The 19,249-nt window shown below is 28.7% G+C and overlaps 1 protein-coding gene across 4 annotated transcripts in view; it reads right to left on the reverse strand.

Moving 5' to 3' along the window:
* Nucleotides 1-4,996: 4,996 nt before the first annotated feature.
* Nucleotides 4,997-19,249, reverse strand: part of LOC107450089 (transient-receptor-potential-like protein) — a 202,090-nt gene continuing 187,837 nt past the window's right edge. For 3 of the 4 annotated variants that reach the window (XM_071187497.2, XM_043042127.3, XM_071187495.2), the window contains 6 exons: nt 18,575-18,770; nt 15,710-15,916; nt 14,747-14,794; nt 14,295-14,363; nt 9,735-9,850; nt 6,525-7,145 (listed from right to left, as the gene is read on the reverse strand). In XM_071187497.2, the coding sequence (XP_071043598.1) occupies nt 6,680-7,145; nt 9,735-9,850; nt 14,295-14,363; nt 14,747-14,794; nt 15,710-15,916; nt 18,575-18,770 (1,102 nt within the window). In that variant the 3' untranslated portion in view covers nt 6,525-6,679. Of the gene's footprint in view, nt 7,146-9,734; nt 9,851-14,294; nt 14,364-14,746; nt 14,795-15,709; nt 15,917-18,574; nt 18,771-19,249 lie in introns of all 4 variants that reach the window. The other variant, XM_071187496.2, reaches the window with a different exon arrangement.

A 19,249-nucleotide genomic window follows, 5' to 3' on the forward strand; every position in this document is an offset into this window, starting at 1 on the left:
TTATTACGCAGTTTTTGAGAACTGCGGTACATTAAAAGTGCATATTAGGCCGGGCAAATAAAAGTAGTTAACACTTTATAATGTCTTGAAATTAATAGAGAATATTTCAATGAATGACTAATGAAATTTTACTGAAACAAAAGTGGAATGTAGTAGTTTATTATTTTATGCTTTATTAAATTAACAGTTTTCTTTTTAATATACAATAACGCCTCATATTAGAAAGTATTTGTACCTCGAAAAATTATGAGCTATTTACTAGTTTATATGAAAGAAAATTGCTTCATTGACTTTGTTTTTAAACATATATTCAGGCTGGACGTCTGATATCTGGATAAGGATTTTCTTTCATTGGAAGCGAAATATGTACTTAAGATAAATAAATAAATAAATGAAATTATAAGAAAGTTATCGAACTAAAATAAGCTGAAAAAAACAGAATAGGAAATAAGACCTGATCAAAAATTTTAAATACACACACGAACGAAAATAATTAAATCGTCTTTGTTTTTGGCTTAAATTTTAGGCGAATTATTTTGCAATTTGGCATATGAAATATATGGGTTTTCTATAATCGTGTAGGGATTTCCCTGCCCGAGCGGTATCTCTCGCCAAGTACTCTGCAGCTTGGAGGTAGCGGGTTCGAATACCACCGCAACCTTGGATGTATCTTCGTGCTGTCTTTCTCTGAATTGTACTATCAGTCTTTCCACTTAGCAAAGACTTAAGCTGTACTTATGTAATTTACCACACAAGCTTGCATGCATGTGTACAAAGAAGTAAATATGACCACTTAGTAGATTAAAGCTTCACTCGTATTTCAGTTCGATGATATCACTCTTATGCCATATTGAGTTTTATTTTTTGAAGAAGTGGAATGTTTGAGGGGAACTGTTGTAAAGATCGAGAAAGCTATTAGACATTTGTCAAAAAATTATATATTTTTACGCTGTTAATACTTTTCATATTATATAACAAAAATGTATTAGTTTTAGAACACTATAAGGCAGAGTAATTTTTTGCATGACTCGAATGAAATTTTAAGCAAATGCAGAATTTAAAAGCTAAACAATTTAACTTGAAGCATTTCTTTCCAAATAATTTGGCTCAGTATGGCAAGCTTGGTTCAAGGTACAAAGACTTTCTAAGCATTCCTACATTAAACTATATGTAATTTTTTATAGTTTTCTAAGCTTTTCAATTTTCCCTTTCCCTTTCTCTCAATATCTCTACTGAAGTGTCCGTACTCTTGAATTAGTAATAAATATTTCTACCATGTACTGTTAATTCATCTCAGTTTGAAAAATGGTAAATAAGACATTGTTTGGTAATAAATACTATGAGCATATTAAATTAATGTAATTAATAGCTAATAATTGTTGAATTTCAAATTAAAGTTTTACCATAATAATGCATAGTTGCCCAAATAGCTGAGAATTTTAAAATACTTTTGTTAAAATATATTTTTATAAGCACCGAAGAAGGAAGAATAAAATTATTGGTAATTAAAAAATTAAAGATGCGATTTTTCCCCTTCTGAATTTAAATATTTCAGTTAATTTTTTTATTTTTGACAATATAAATCTGGCATTCAAACGTTCTCTGTCCTATACAGAATTATTCAGAACTATTCAAAAATCTACATGTATATCAAAAACATCACATCAAAGAATCATATTAGCACATATAGCCGCAACGGAATATAGACGCACTATATGCCTGCAAGGACAGAAACTGCAAAATGCGACAAATGTAACAAATAGCGATATATTTTTACAAACAGGCGAGTTTACATGACGTTTTTATTTAAAAGCAGATTTAAAGTGAACCAAATAGCGATGTATCCTTCCTTATGTTCGTACTCCAAAAATACGGTTTTCGATGCTTTATCTTTTCGATATCTAGCATTAGCTTATGAATCCAGGTTGCGTTTGATTCTCGGTATATAGATATGGCCTAAAATCTCCGGCCAGTACATTTTGTATAACTAACTAGGGCCAGGAGAGCCTGGCTGGTAGAGCGTTGGGCCCATGTCTGAGAGGTCGTGAGTTTGATCCCCGCCGGCTGAAGTATCCCCGTGTACAAAATGATGACAAACTAAACTAAACTCAGCGGCGCGACAGTCCTTGCGGGCCAAGGCCTACTGTGCCCATCTCAGTTTTCTTGACCTTGGGTTCTGAGGTGCAGGAGCAGATGTTCCGGTCAGGTGGTCAGCCGAACGCGGAACCCCCAGTGTTTAGCTCCCAAGTGTGCTTGATACTCATTTATCGACCCACTGAAGGGATGAAAGGCTGAGTCAGCCTTGCCCGGCCCGAGGATCGAACCAGGAATCTGTGGCACGACAGCGCGAAACGCTACCACTCAGCCACCGGGCGTCACAAAATGATGACAGGTGCACGTTAAATCTGTCGGGGGTCACAAAGTCCTTCAAGTTCCCATAAAAAATCAATACCTCTAACTGTACTGGTTCGGAGATTAATCGTGCTCTGATTCAGGTCAAAACTTATCTGCGGATGGATGTGAATGTGCCCTTCCAGTAAAACGGGATGGGATATATGAATGTTGTCTCCGGATCATCCTCAGGGATGATCCCAAACCGCCGCCATACCCAAACCGTCTCCCAAACCGTCGCCATACCCAAACCGTCTCCCAAACCGTCGCCATACTACGCAGCTCTAATGTGACGTAAATATAAGTGTTATATAGCTAATTCTTTACGGCTGTTTATTCGTATAACTTTTACTAGATGCATAAATATTTTAAAAGACGCATACAAAAACTGTGCTGTATAGGAAACATAAGGCTTCAATTTATTTTTTGTTATAAAGCTAAAGTAACAATATACAGGCCAGGAGTTTTTGAACTCCACTGTATATGACTCTTGTTTGATACCACGTTTCTGTCTAACATGTAAAATTTTGAATAATAGTTCTGAGTAACCCACTGTAGATTATTTTGAAATATTAATCAAGAAACCATAATTTTTATTTGCTTCGAGTAATAAGCAAGGTTTTTAAGGATTTGCGACTGAGGATAAGATAATTATTTATTATCACATAAATACATGTATATATGATACATTCCTTTGAAATACTTTGGTTTTAGAGAATTTCTTAGTTTCTCCTATTTTAAATACAATTACATTACACTATGAAAGATACAATGGGTGAGATTTTTCTATTTAAAAGCTAGAAAATACTAACTCTATATGTATCGTAATTTGAGGAATTGGGTTTCATTTAATTTGAGGGTATTAAAGACATAGTGGGCTTATCTTACGATTTTTATTGCTTAGCAATAACTTTCAAAACCTCTCTAAAATAGAATTTTGAAAGCGAAAATATTACTTCTCTATTCTAATAAGATAGGAGTTACAAAAAATAGCAGTTAATTATTATAGACAAGCACGATTAAAGATGTAAGAAGTGATTACATACATATATTTCTTTTTTGAAGAATGGAAGTTGCTTCGCATAGAACAGGTTGCTTTCCAAAATATGAAATTCGAAAAGTGGAGGTAAAATTGGTCGTTCAGTAGTCTAAAACTATATTCTGGAATATACATTTGGGGTTGAGGTCATTTAGGCATTTTTTTTAAATTTTGGTTATAGCTATGATACTCGACATGTATTTTTAAGACTTGGTAATTAGCAATATATTATTAAATAAGTTACTGGATTCATTATTTTGAGGAAATAATAGGGTTTGTTATAATGAACTCGCGTTACAATAACGACATACACTTTGCGTAAAGAAATATGTAATACAAGGTCAAAGTGCTACTATATCGACCGCATTATTTTATACAGTTCCCGTTCTCGCTGAATCTTATGCTGTTATAACTACAACTCTAACATTTGATAACGCTGTTGAAGTTATTGCAAATCATAACACAATTTTATAATGTTACTATTGCAACCATAATTACTGCATTAGCTTTAGTTTTCATTACAACAATACAAAATTTTTAGTTTGTTAAATTAATTTAACGTCAAATTGGTTTTATTATAAAAAGAAAGGAACAAAATCAAAATGAAATGGGTAACTAGTGGCGTACACACCGTTAACCCTTTCAGCAAGACTTTTGAATGCCCATAATGAGCTTTGCGAAGTAAAGTTTTCTTATCAATGTTCCTATCTTGCGTTATTTTTAACACTGGTTAGTAATATCTGATACTCAGTAGTTGATATTATGACACGAGGAGTTTCTTGGGTAGCATAATAGCAATTTGACCTTGACTTATTTATCTATTTAATATATACCAAAAGTTTTCATTTCATATATCATATTAAGGGTCTAGATTTAGTTTTGCAAACTAAACAATATTTAATCTTTATTTATTATATAATATTTTAGTTTGAATTTTCTTACCAATGTTCCTACTTTGAGTTATCTTTGTCTCTGGTTAATATCTACTACTCAGTGGTTGATACTACGACACAAAGAGTTCTTTGGGTAATACAATTTGACTTAAAATTATTTATATATTTTTCAGATACCAAAAATTTGCCTTGCATATATCATGTAAAGGCTCTGGATTTTGTTTTGCAAACTATGCGATATTTTATTGCATAAGCGATTTTTATAACTAGATTAGATTTCAAAATTATTATTTTTCTCATGACATTCGTTTTTAAAGCATAGTGCCGCCTACTTTATCTAAGATAATTTGTCTGCTATTATTTGAGAAAAATTCGTACTAGCAAGACATTAAACATTATCGTAGGTAGTAATAAGATTAAAATACTACTTTAGAAATTTATCTTTCATTGGTCCTTTTCGTAGATAAATAAATAGCAAAATAGTATTTTACTTTAAGAAGCTTACCAATCCATTAGTACCTTTCGTTGAAGGTGATTTTTCTGAAAGTGTTAAAAAGCTCTTGGAAATTACTTAATATCAATGATTTGTTTAATGCTTCATCTAAAAATTATGTAACCAAGAGTGGAATGTTTTGCATGCAAGCTAGCTTAAAAATAATTCAATTATTTCTAATTTTTTTTCTTGCTGTTAGGCTAAAAAGTATTGACTCACTTTTACTAAATAAATAATTTCGGAATAGAATTATTCTATAAATAATGTACTTGATAATCTTTAGTACTTTTAAATAGTTTGATGTTAAAATATTTAAGAAAACCAGATTATATTCCATTTATATTACAATTTTAAGTTACTGACTATAGAATAAACAATTATAGTAATAACTCTTAATAAAATTTGCCTATATTTTAAATCTACGACTCAAATTTAGTGTGTGACTAAAGTCATCCAGTTAAATCCACTAAATTTCATTGCTTTGTTTATAAACATACAGTTTGTTTTGTTTGTTTTCATAAACATTATCATTAAGTGTTTATAAACAGTACGCTTGCATCCACTCAATTCGTAATACTAATAGAAACGAAGACTAAAGTTAAAAATAAAAGGATTTTTTTTATCCTTTGAAAATACTTTCTTGTTTTACATATTCACATGATATTTCAAATAAAGTTAAATTAAAAATTTTATGGGTGTATTCTTAACTGAATTTAGATTACTTTTAAATAGAGTCTAGGCAATAAGATTCTAATGTCTAAAAATTTTGGACGAGGTTACATTCTCTAAAGTTGCAGGGCGGAAACGTTCTTAGGTGTAAATTGTAGTTAACCAGACTCTAATTGCAGAGACAATAGTTAACTGTACAGTTATAATTATAAGTGATGTAAATTGTTTTCAAATGTTAAAATGCATTAAAATAAATGCATTTGCCATTGACTTTCATGATGTTTGTTGCAATTTTTTTAAAAAGTGGTTATTATAACTGAAAAATCATATTAGATAAAATTTAAAACACAAATTAATGATTCTGAAATCTATAATAAATATTAAATGAATTTTATTATTTATTTATTAATTTTTTTAGAATTTTTAAAATTTAAAGAGACGTTTTAGTATTAAAAATAAAATAAAAATTAAAGTCATAAGAGTTTAAAAAAAATATCTTAGCTTGCCTCTAGTTTATCTCCAATTGCTTATTATGCATTTTTATACTGATCAAAGACAAAGTTTAAAATACAGAAAACATTTTCTTTAAAAAAGATTTACTTTAATCGATTTCATTGCCATTGCAAAGCCTTTATTTTACGTTTTTCTAACGTTAGTGTTTCTAAAAATTTAGGTTACATTAGACGAATACTTTGATGATTTAAATTTCTTTCTTGAAAAATTATGATTTTTTTTTAAGAGGCAAAGGAGATTTCTTTAAGGACTTTAAACGTACTAAACAAATGCATGAAGAGAGAAAATTATAAAACTGGAATTTTAGCATCGCCATAGATATAAGAGCAAGATAGTTTATTCGATATTACCAATTTACAAAGAATTTACTAATTTATTAAGAATTTATTTGAAACATTTGAAAAATGCTAATAAAGTATTGAAAATATACGTACTTCTGATCTTTTAACCAATTCTGGTATTAAAATAAAAAAGTTTTGTAAGTTAACTTATAATGGAACTTTAGAATGATTTTAATCAACTGAATCAAATTTTTAATGATAATTGTTTCAACAAATCTGGTTTTTAACGAAATTTCCAATATACACCATTATATGGGGGTATGAATGACGAAAATAAATATAAATGCAATGACGTTCTTTTTTATTGAGGGAGGTACGGTGGGGCAAAATGGTCAGGTATCTAGAGTTGGGTAAAAAGATGAGTCTGATACAAGTCGGACGCAAGGTCTGGAACAGCAGGTGGTAGATTTGGGTGCAATCTCATACCCTGCTGTGGGTGAGGAGGAACATGAGTTGGTTGGTGTATCTGATTTGCAGCAGCATTCTGAGCTTGCAGTTCTTTTAGAAGAGCTTTTAGTTCATTTTGAACACCAACAACTACTTCTTTTCGTATTAGATCTATATCTTGGTTTGATAACGTCAATGGTGGCAGAATTAATCTGTCTCTTGTTTCACGTTCATCTGTAACATCATCAACACTGCGGACAGCCATTCTATGGTCAATTGGTGGTGGTGATGTTGAAGAAGGAGTCATGGGTCCAAGCATCTGGCTTCCACTAAGGGAGCGAATTATATCTCGTTTAATACTATCAATATGCCCTGTGTTTCTGGCGCTTTCTCGCTTACGATCTTCTCGAAGTTCATACCTGTTTAGATAAATAATTGCTATTCAAAATTCGTAAATTGTTACATCTAAATGAAAGTTTTCTTACTAAAGCTACCACAAAAATGCAAAGAAAAGAAGTGACTGGTAATTAAAGGAAATCAATTCAAGGTAAAACGAGGTCAGTTTGAGCACAATATAATAAGATAATAAAAAATATGCATAAATAATACTTCTCTGCTAAGCTATTCAATATTAATGTTGAATGAATTCGTTTTTATTTGTATTCATTACTATTTTGTTTTATTGATTTAGCTTCGAATCATAACTGGGTAATGAAACCAATAAAGCTCTTTAGCAAATACCTTTGACAAGGAATTTTTACTAAACACATTTTTCGTACTTTTTTCATTATTTTGTATTAATTTAGGTCAAAATGAGGGGGAAATATTATATTTAGCATTTTAATAATATATGATTGTGAAATACAACATGAAACACCGGTGTCTTTTTACTAAACACATTTTTCATACTTTTTTCATTATTTTGTATTAATTTAGGTCAAAATGAGGGGGAAATATTATATTTAGCATTTTAATAATATATGATTGTGAAATTCAACATGAAACACTGGTGTCTTTTAATGCGTTAGGAATAAAATCTTCCAAACAGGACCACTTCCAAACAGTAATTTTTCAAATTTGCTGTTATTTAGATCTAAGAGAAACAACTATTCTCTTAGTATTCATTTGTAGCAAGTAGCATTTGTACTTACAAGCTTAGATTAATGAGTATTATATTTTATATTGCAATTGAGGAGTTTCAATGAAAGTAGGCAAAATATATTTGTTTGTTTGTAATAAAGCATATAAACGTGCTAAAAACATTGATGTTTGCTTTTGAATACTGACACAAACTCTCATTTCCAAAAACCATGACTAATCATTTTAAGTTTCACCGTGAACTGACAAGAAGGTGAATGACAAAGTAATTAGCTTCTCTAAAATACTTTTTTGGAAACTCCAACAATGCGAAAAATCCTAAGAGAATTGTTCGCAGCTTTGTAGTGCTTCAAAAATTTTGTTATAATAATTTGAGTGAGACTTTCAGATATTTATATCTAACACAAGTTAGAAACTACAAATAAATATTTGTTTCTTCAATAGAAAATAAGCATCAATAAAGTTTCCTTTGCCTTTGATTTTTTAAATATGAGACAATTCATTTGTTTTATATGAATATTCTTAACCCTCTAATTACTCAATTTAAAAAATATTGAAGCAATATTTTTTTCTAATTGCAAACCAGCATTCGAATCGTGAAAATAGTATCCAGATCTTTCCACAAATACTTATGTAGTATAGAAATTAGTACTCAACTGACCTTTGCTAACTGGAATTAAAATAAGAATACTATATTGAATGCGTTAGTCAATCATTAAAACAACCGTAAACTTTTTTTCTTAATAAAAGAGGTATCAAATTAGCGTATATCGACTGTTATTACAGACGTGCATACTTTATTTCCCTTATTTCTGTAAAATTTATGGGAGAAAACAGCAATTTTAAGCACTTAAAAGTCTTAGAATTTTTCATGCTTTCCATTATGGTTTTGCATAAATTATTTTTGTAAACATACAATTTAAACCTTTCTCTGTCGGCGATGCATCTCATACGTTCGGCGCTTTTGTACCCGTATGATCAGCGTCTCATACCAATGCACAAAGAAAAAAATTGCATAATTAAAATTGAATTCATCTCTATTTACACGTCTCTTTAAATCCGCGATTTCCTTTGTATATCTGAATATTGCTAAGAGATAACGTAACTAGTCCCACTTTCTTCACAATTTTCGCAGTGAGATTTCCCGCCTTGAATTGTAATCAAAATCCTTTTGTACTTTCTGTATTTCCTATTTTATATGTGTGACTGTTGCATGTCAAAATAGTTATGATGTATTCAGAGAGTGAGTCCGAGGACAGTGATTCTATTATCTTTCAATCGGAAGAATTATTCTAGATTCTAATTTTACTAATTATTTTAAGCAGATATTTATCTTAAGCACCTTAAAGAAATAAAGTTAATAAATATGTTATCACAATGTATTTATTAATGATAAAACTACATTGCAGGGAAAACTGGAGATCAGCGGAAGGGATAACACATATTTCACCACCAACAGGACAAACAAAAACTGCTTGCTGACAAATACATTTTATATTTTCGAATTTAGGATAAAACATATATTAGTTTTCATCAATAAAAAAAAGCTTCTTGTGGGTCAGAAATTCAAAAATAAAAAATCTGACAGGGAAGGGGTTAATGATATAAGTGTCATGTTTTGTAATATGGATATCGTAATCTTAACATGCTATTATCCATCATTATCCATTTTTATTCACCTAACTGAGTGTATTAATGATTATATTAGCTAAATATTTTAAACATGTTAAAAAGATTAACAATACGAAAGCATTACATTTATATAATGATTTTCAAACGATTTTAAGATCAGCATATTAAACACGATTTTATATGTTTCAGTTAACATATTTTGCAATTTAAAGAGCAGTCTCTAATATTTAATGATTAATTACTAAAAAATAATCATTTTAAAACTTCACAAATTTCACCTCAAACTAGAAATATCTTGTTTTATTTCCAACAGATCGTCTTCATTTACTCCATCTTGTCTAAGTTGCTTTTTTGCTTGATGTATATATCTACTTACCAATCTCTTCATAACTTCCTATAAAAATGGAAAATATTAGTGCTTCTTTAACAAAGTTATTTGAAAATGAAGATTTCATATTTTATTCAAAATTTTTATCTAGATTATTATACAAGGACGACATATTTAAATGAAACAGGGGAATTCTTGGGCTATATAGTATAATGAGGTAGAACATTAATGACTTTTTAATTACATTATTTGAATCATCTCATTTCTCTTTTAACTATTATTATCTGTGCTTTGTATGTTGTGTTTTGCTTGATGAATATATTGCCGTAAAAGTAGTTTTGCGATACGTTCTCAATCTTATGAAATATTGGTATATTTAATAACATTTCACACAAAAAAATTAATATTTACCCGGTTAACTTTTAAAAAATCCTGGTTAGGAATATATTATTAAATTGCATGAAAACTGTAGCATGTAAGACCTGTTCAAAAATCACGTGCTACAGGAAAAAAAATGTTTGCCGATGTTATCATCAACTTAAGAATGCACCAACTAGTTTCGACCTTATAAAAGTGCTATTATGAACCAACAAAAGCGGACTTGATTGTTAAAAACATATTAATTAAATGAAACGCATGCTTTGGCACATAAATGATAACGAGTTAAGTTTATATTTGAAGCTTTGCAATATCTAATTATGAAGTACATTCACAGTTATCATTAATATAAAAGCTCACAAACAAGTTAACAACTAAACAGTCAAGAATAGATTTTATAAAAGTACATTTGAAGTTTGAAAAATATTGGGTGTCATCCTTAAACGTTTGTTACTTTACAGCAATACATGGTATCAATGAATAGCTATACAAAATTATTGTAAAATTTCCTCAACATTTAGGTAATAGAAATGATCATCCAAATGCTGTTACATGTCGGAATGCAATTTATTTTAAAAAAAAAAAGTTTTTATCAGAAAATACGAGTTTTCTTAGCTATTTAAACTTTTTTTAAAATCAGTTTTACAGCTTTCATTGGAAATAAATCTCAGGAAAAGTCAGGTTTGGTTTCGATTATTGCATGTCTTATTGCACGCAATTCCAAAAATATTATACATGTTGGTCCCTGACATGTCCTTTATCTTGTCAAGCAAGGTGAATTCCGAGTTCCATTCGTTATGATCAAATCCGATAGATTTGTCACATTTGCACAGTATCCACTGCTGCTGGTTATTCTTCACTTACACTTCTAAACTCGCCCAATCATCTGTAGTTGAATTAGAATGGTTCATTATTGCTCACCACGACAATTGATCTCACTATAGTCTGTCTACCTAATGAACTCCCCTCTCTAGTCGTCTGGAGCACTATCGGAGACTATATTTACGTGGCTGAACTTTTTAAAGTTGAAGTGGGAGATAGCATTTGGGACAAGTTTGGAGAGGGGTTAGCGAATGTGGTATCTAATGTTTTCCACACTTAAATGTCCTCTTTCTTGTTTCTATAGCAGCAAAGATCTTCAGATTCTGTGGCAGAAGGAGTTCATTAGATATCCGGACTATATCTTAGATTTCTTCTTTAAACAGAAATCACTGTGTCCTAAAGAGCTGATCGTGACATCATCATCATAACCATTCTCCTCTTCATCATCATCAAACTTTCATCATTGATGTCCACGCTCTCTATGACAGCAACAGTGAAAGAAATGGACTCTGTTCGTGGCGTGTAGTCATTGCCATGATTGCTTTCAACGTAACTCATGCTTCCTTGAGGCAATTTTACAGGTTTCCCTTGTCGTATCGTATATAGTTTCGCGGTGAGTGCCGTTCTGTCAAATGATGTATGACTTTAGTAAATATGGATTTTGTTCTTGGGGGAAAATGTAATGATCACTAAGAGGGAGTACTTGGCGGAAAATGCAATGAGCTCAATGTAATGAGCTCGCTGATGCTTTTTTCTTTTGAATAAATCATAGTCATTGCGTAAGATTTTCTTTTTTAATTTTGAATAGTTTAATTGCATTAGCTACATACATAAATAAATAATAAGAAGTACGTTGTTTTGTGTTCCCACTTTTTAAAGTTAGCGAAAGCTTATCTTATTCATTCTTGAAAATTTTAATATCTACATATTACTTATAAAAATGAGAAAATATTCTCAGGTGCGCATACGATCGTATTGATAAATTTCCATGAAATCGGTCGAGAAGTTCCTAAGGAAAATCAAATTTAAAAAAAAAAAATCGTATAGTTTAAATTCAATTTGACAAGAACTATTCGACCAAATGAAATAATACGACCTAAATGAAATAATAAAAAGTAATAAATATTAATTAAAAGTTAATTTCCGTATTAAGAATAATCCAAATTCGTTTTAAAAAAGTATGTTTATTCAGAAAACGTACGTTTTTGTGTCTGATTTCGTAACTTAGAATATTGTCTGCGCAAATTAATTGGCATAATTGAATTTAATACTCGTTATCCATGAAGATTGTGTATTATTAAGTGAAAATACAATCATTAAATTGAAAGTAATTCCGTGTGCTTGGTCTTTTTTTTCCTTTTTGCATAATGTACATCCAATGAATACTATAAAACTTAAAAGATAATTTAAAAAATGTAAAAATAATTTAAAATAATTTATAAATTTAACATAATTTGAAAAAAAATCATTATACAAATCATTTTTTCCCCATTTATTTCGTGTTAAATATTTATATAATGATAGAAAATTTTGGGATTAAAAACATATCAATTGAAAAAGAAATTTTTAATTTCAACATTGAAAAAAGAAATTTTAACAGTATTTAGCAACCAAAAAAGTTATTTTATTGATAATGATTGTTTAAAAAAGCATTTCAATTACGCTAAAATGACTAGAGCTGTAATTATGTAAACACGCTACTATACATATATGAGCTATTATATATATAGAAATGAATAAACAATCATTATTAGTTTTTAAGAATAAAAAAATCAAACAATAACAACAGATTTCATCTAGAGTGCTGCTTCATCAAATTCAAACAAGCAAAATCGTATTGAATGTATGCAGATGATTTTTTTAAAAACTCTCTACATAATCAGCAAACGATTTTATGACGTGATTCTTTTAATGAAAAAAAATTTTGAGCTTCATTTTATATTACGAGGCATTTTAATGCATTTTTTAATTATTTTATATTGGTTTACTTTTGAAATTATCATAAAATATTTTAAGTTTCAAGTACAATTAATACTATCTAACTGACGTTTGCATTCTAATTAAATAATACTTGTATCTTTTTAACTAAGTATGATGGCAACAACTATAATAAGTGTTTTATTCTATTTTTGTTCAAAAAGTTTATAATTCGAATTGTAACATTTAAATTCAGGAAATAAATTTGCTAAATGTCCACCAGCTGTTTAATACCTAGCTACTTTAATTCATGGCAAGCTTATTATAATGTTTATTATTCAATATTTATCTAGTTTTAATCTAGTATTCTGTGCATATTTTCTGCAAGTGCTCTAAGTGACGTACTTTTTCTTCTTTTCTTTATACATTTTCCATGCATTTGATTAGACTTAAACTACATTTTAGATTAGATTTTATTAAATATCTACTCCTATATTTAATAAAACAAACGCTTGTTTATTTGGCACCTTTGCTAGAATTAAATTAACGAGTAAAAAGCAAATATTGTTGTTACTATGGTTTGTTAAATCAACAATACTCAGCAATAACTTTACTCAACAATACTTACTCAACAATAGCTTTAAATTAATTATCCTTTTAATTGCAATTAAAGCTACTGTTCATTCACCAAAAATTAATAAGTATTTCTAAGAAATAATATAAATAATTTTGATTTATCATTAATATCAGAGTTAATTGCTGCATTAGAAATGAACTATGACTAACAAAAAGAGAAAAATAACACACTGATTAACTTTTAACTTCGTGGTTGTATTTCAACCTTTTAAGATTCTATTTCCATGGTTTGATTGGAGTCCAATTATATCTTTCCAGTTAATAATTAAAAAATTAAATAGTAAAAACTATGAAAACAATTATTAAAAACTATTTTTATTATGCTAGGGAAATTTTTTTTTGTTAACTTGATTTTTTGACCGAGTGAAATTAGCGTAACAATTTGGGTGGGTCTGTGTGCCAATACGGTATTAAAATTAACTCATTTAGTTATTATTTGATCATGAAAATTACTTTAGTTTACAATGCATTCTTGTGAGGAAAAAGTTTTTAACTATGTATAATTCTTATTTATGAATTTATTTGTAGTTGGAATCAATAAATTAGAAAAAAATTGTGATGAATTACTTGATCCACAGAAAGTGGTATGCATATTTTTGCACTAAAATCAAAACATTTTTTAATCTTTACTTAACTATGAAAATTAATTCAGAAATATAAGATAATAGATTTCAGTGCTATATGTTTTGAAAGTATGTTCTGAGAAATTTTTTTCAATACCTTTAAAATTTGGTCAATATAAATAGAAATACATTACCTGGTAGTTAACTTTACTTTTTAAGTTATTTATTTCAAGAGGTGGACTTATACATGAAGTAGGATCAATCTGAAATTTAAAAGAGAAACTTAATTAGAGTATTTTTCCCTTTATTTACACAAATATCCTCCTGAAACCTATGATTCCGTTAGTTTTTTTTCTTCGAAGCTGTGATTTTTAAAATGTAGAATAAATTTCAGTTTCACCATGATGATGTTTTTTATCTATACAATTGCAGCTTTATTATGCAGTTTTATTGCAATAATTGCAGTTTTGCAGTGATTATTGCAGTTTTACAAAGATACGCGGCTTGACTACATACAAAAGACTATCAACGTTGTTTTTTCTTAAATTTACAGAAAAACATCTATTAGGATGGATGAAATGACTTAAGAGGATATAAGCGTTACAATTCAAAAAATGTATAAAAATGTTTAAAACATTATACTTACTTTATCCGTAATTGAGTCACCTATATAACTAACAGACTTATCTTCATGCTACGGAAAAAATAGTTTTGTTATTTAGCAGAAATATTAGTAAAACTACGGTGTACAGCAATGGTATAAAAATGGAATAAAAACAAACTTTTTTATTCAAATATTGCGTAAAACTATTAAAATTATTTTTATTACTAAAATTATAAATTTGTTTACAGTATTCAAGCAGCAGCAGTGAAAAAAAGCAAATTTTACTGTAATAGTAACTTCATCATTTTCAATACTTTCATGCATCTTGCTTTTCATAATTCTATAGAAAACATTTTAAATAGCAGAGTGATACTTACTTTTAAGCAAAACATTCTGACGTCTTTATAGTTAATATGTAGTTGTTTGTTTTTGAATATTTTTCTCATTATCTAAATAGCTTCAATTACTTAAGTGCAGTAATATTATTCAATTATTTTAAGTAATGTTTGTATACTTTTTTCGTGAATAAGAAAATAACATTTAAAGGAACTGACAAAAATTAAAATATAATGTTTTGCCTCGAAGAATTTTAAAAACGAAGAAGTGCGAGATTTTTTCTCATATAAAAAAAGCATTTAAGCATATATTTACACTAAAATGTTTCAAAGAATATTTTATGAATAAACATTTGCAACATAATTAGGATAATCCTGTTTAAAAAAAAGTAATACTGTTGGAATCAAAATCTTTTAAAATTTAATAATTATTTTTTAATATATTATTCATAAATGTTAATATATTACCCATAATTATTTTTTAATTTATTAAACATTTATTTCAATTTATTAAATTAAATAATAAATATATAATAATGGGTTATAGAATATTAGCGAGGGAATTAACATGAGCTATTTTTCATTTTTAATCAATAACAAACTTATTAGCACAGTTGTTATATGGTTCTTTAAAAATACAATATAAAATAAATAGAAAATACATTATTACCTTTATGACGTCTACGGATTTAACACCACAGAGTCTGAAACTACTTTGAAATAATTTGAATATAAGATTTTTGACTCCTCTACAAAAATAGTATATAGATTTTGGAGAAATGATGAGATTAAATGGAGGAGGAAGAGTTGAACCTTCGTCGAAATAACTCATCCAAAGCTTTGATCTCGCAAATTTCCATTCTCTGTCTGCATGATCCTATAATATTAGAATATATATAGAGAGCTATAAATATAAAAATTTAGGAAAAAAGTATTGCAAAACTTTACGGATTGGTCAGTTGGAGGTTGAGATCTTTCCTGATAGTAAAAATAATGTCTAGTAGAGAGTTGGTTAAGACTGGGTAAAAAAACGTTGTACCTCGATTGTGTCAAAATTACTTTTGTACTCTAACAAACTAACTCTTAATTACACGTAACAAGTCAAGAAGAGGCACATACCGTATTGTGCGTCTGTAGAGGTAAGTTTGTTTTACCGATCAAACTTTACTAAACTGATGTCAAGTGATCTCAAGTGATCTCAAGTGTTCTTTTATTTTTAAACTAATCCTATAAATTGGTCATTACAATTAAAAAAATTATTTTTGTCCAGATCAGATACTAAAAATTCATACCTTAACAAACAATAAGTATTTAATCCAATAATAGCACCATTCTGTTGCTTTCCAAAATATACTGTCTACTACTTTTTAACCGAAATTTCAATATTTCTAAATTTTCATTGAGTAAACATATGGGGTTTGAGTTTAAAACTCATTTACAAAAATGATGTCCAAATAGGATTGTTCAAGAATGATATATTATGCATAACTAAACATTGAATGTCTCGATTTAATGCGATTGTTTCTAACTCAAAGAGTTTATCTCCAACAGGCCTTCATATACCCAATTTTACTCCACTTTCTTCTAAGGAGTACAAGGTTGATTGAATAATTTTAATTTTTTAAATTTTGTTGATAATTGATAAAGTATCTAAGCCTTGTTGTACTATTTAAAATTCCTTAAGTATTACCATCAAAAACAATTGCGTAGATCTTTTTTAATTATCTTTAAAATGTTTAAAGCTAAATAGTAAAGTGCACAAAAAAGTATAGAAAAGCAAACACTCATTAATAACTTTTGTTCTAATGAGTGAATTTTCACGTACTGGGACCCTATTCTATTGGTCAATGGACTGAATGTTAAATATGCTAAGTAAGTAGAGAAGCAATTATTTAAATCATGACATCAGACACAAAGTTGTAGCAAAGTCTGAATAAATATAATAAATTTTTTTGCCGGATATGGATTTTCGATCTCAAAATATGAAGGGGAACCGCAATCCGGAAAATATGATCCCCATAGTCTAGTCAAAAGAGGGGTTAAAACCTCTCAAGACTTTTTAATGCTAATTTTACTTCCTGTATATTTCGTCATATCTCCGGAACTTATGAGGGAATCAAAAGAGTTTTGCATATAATTGTAAATTTTGTTCATCTAAAGAGATTACATTTAAAAATTATTTTTTATTTCTATTTCTGATTTTTTATTATTTGATTTCATATCAGAAGAACATATTAGAATTGGAATAAATGCACATTTTTTCACCAATTTAATCTACGTATTTTTAAGAGAAAAAATTTAAAATTTAAAGAGAATCGTTTGAGTAGTTTGTGAGAAATAAAAATTAAAGAAAAACGGACTTCGTCAGGATAGTGAAATGTACGGAAAGTGAATTTAACATAACCGGGCCTAAACTTTCTACAATCTTCCACTCTAAGCTATTTGGGAAATATTTTGTAGATTGTGGCTGTCCCTTACTCATTTGAAAGTCGAGGATCTAAATTTGTTGAAAAAAATGTATGTTTTGCTTAATCAAAGAAAGTATATTATTTTATCTGACCTCGTAACTTAAAATATCGTCTGCTATAATTAAGTGGAACATTTAAGGTTAGGGCCTTTAAACCATATAAGATTCAATTCTAGTGTGATAAAATTCTGTCATTAGACAATAGCAAAATTTTATACAATTTTGAGAGTCAAATAGTTAATGAGAAATCAAATTTTAAATATACGACATTTTTAAAATTCGTTTTCTCTAAAACCGACCGATTTCAGTCAAATTTTGTATTTTGCCATGTAACATTGCATTCCTTAAAATGATGACACAAATTGTAGACCTTATTAATCAAAATGTTTTCGACTATTATTAAATAAAATAATAAAAAAATGATAAATATTAACTAAAAGTTATTATTGCACGGAATTATCTTTGAAAAAATGAATTTTATAATTGTGTGCAAAATTTTTTCACTTCGGATAAAATTTCTTTAGTTACAGCGAAATACGCAAAAGGTAAAATTAGCATAAAAGGATGAAAATTTTGGATCGTTCTTCATTTTCATTCGGGATTAGTAAACCAAGTTAAAAAATGGACACTTAAACCTTAAAAATGCTCCACCATCCTCTGACCATCCAGTTGAGATTTATGAAGAGTGATTAAACCTACTTTTGCACAAAAATTGCAAACGACGAAGGGTGTGGCTTAGAAAATGGAAGGCTCCCACACTTAACTTATTAAAAATGGCGGTATTTTGGTTGCCAACCAAATATTAAACACGAAACCCCTCAAATTCTTAACTGAAAATATCCCAAAGTACAACTAGATGAATACTTACTCTAAATCTAAACGGACCTTAATTAATCGTTTATGAATAAACAAGCTAAACATATGCATTTAAAATAATTATTTCAAGGAAAATTCTCAGAAGCAAGCGTTATAATTGCAATGTATTAATATCTCACTTATTTAGACTAATGAGGTCTGATTGGATTTAGAATGTTTTTTTAGTCATAACTAAAATAATTTATAACTTACTTCTATATCTTGGAATGATCTAGACATCATAGCAATAAGCATGTTAATCATGACGGTCATTGCCATTATCATATAAGCACCGAGCAATGCATGGCCTACCCACTTAGTGAATGCTTGGTCTCTACGACTACTGATTTCTTTGATAGGTATGACACCAAATAAAGACCATAGTAATGATGTATAGCTTGAATCAATTCTGAAATATGACAAGACATCACATTAAAACATTTTACCATCGTTTACTTAAGTAACTGTTAAGATGTTTACTTAAATTGCTATGTTAAGGATTGATTTTATTGAGAGGACTCTTTTACTTCAATCAAAATGACGTATGAAAACTTTAAAAGATATATTCCCTATTGACGAGTAAAAAAGATTAAATTTAAGAGTAGCTGCTGAAGTCCTTAAAAATAATTATTTATTGACGAAAGTTGATAATAAAAATAATGAAGTTTTATATTTATTTAAGCTTTTAATATTAACACACATTGCTGTAAAAAAAGTAATAAAATTAATTAATTACTCTGACAAAAATTTAAATTTAAATGAACCGTCGAGCTCAGATAAAATTCCAGAAATGTCTAACAATATTTCATCTATATAATATTTCATAAATTAATGACACAGTTATGTTGGTTAAGTATTTTGTCTTGTGATTATAGTACACTCATTAAC

The sequence above is a fragment of the Parasteatoda tepidariorum genome, chromosome 11 (genome assembly GCF_982258835.1).
Source record: "Parasteatoda tepidariorum strain Cologne lab strain chromosome 11, Ptep-v5.0, whole genome shotgun sequence".
Classification (NCBI taxonomy): Eukaryota; Metazoa; Arthropoda; class Arachnida; order Araneae; family Theridiidae; genus Parasteatoda; species Parasteatoda tepidariorum.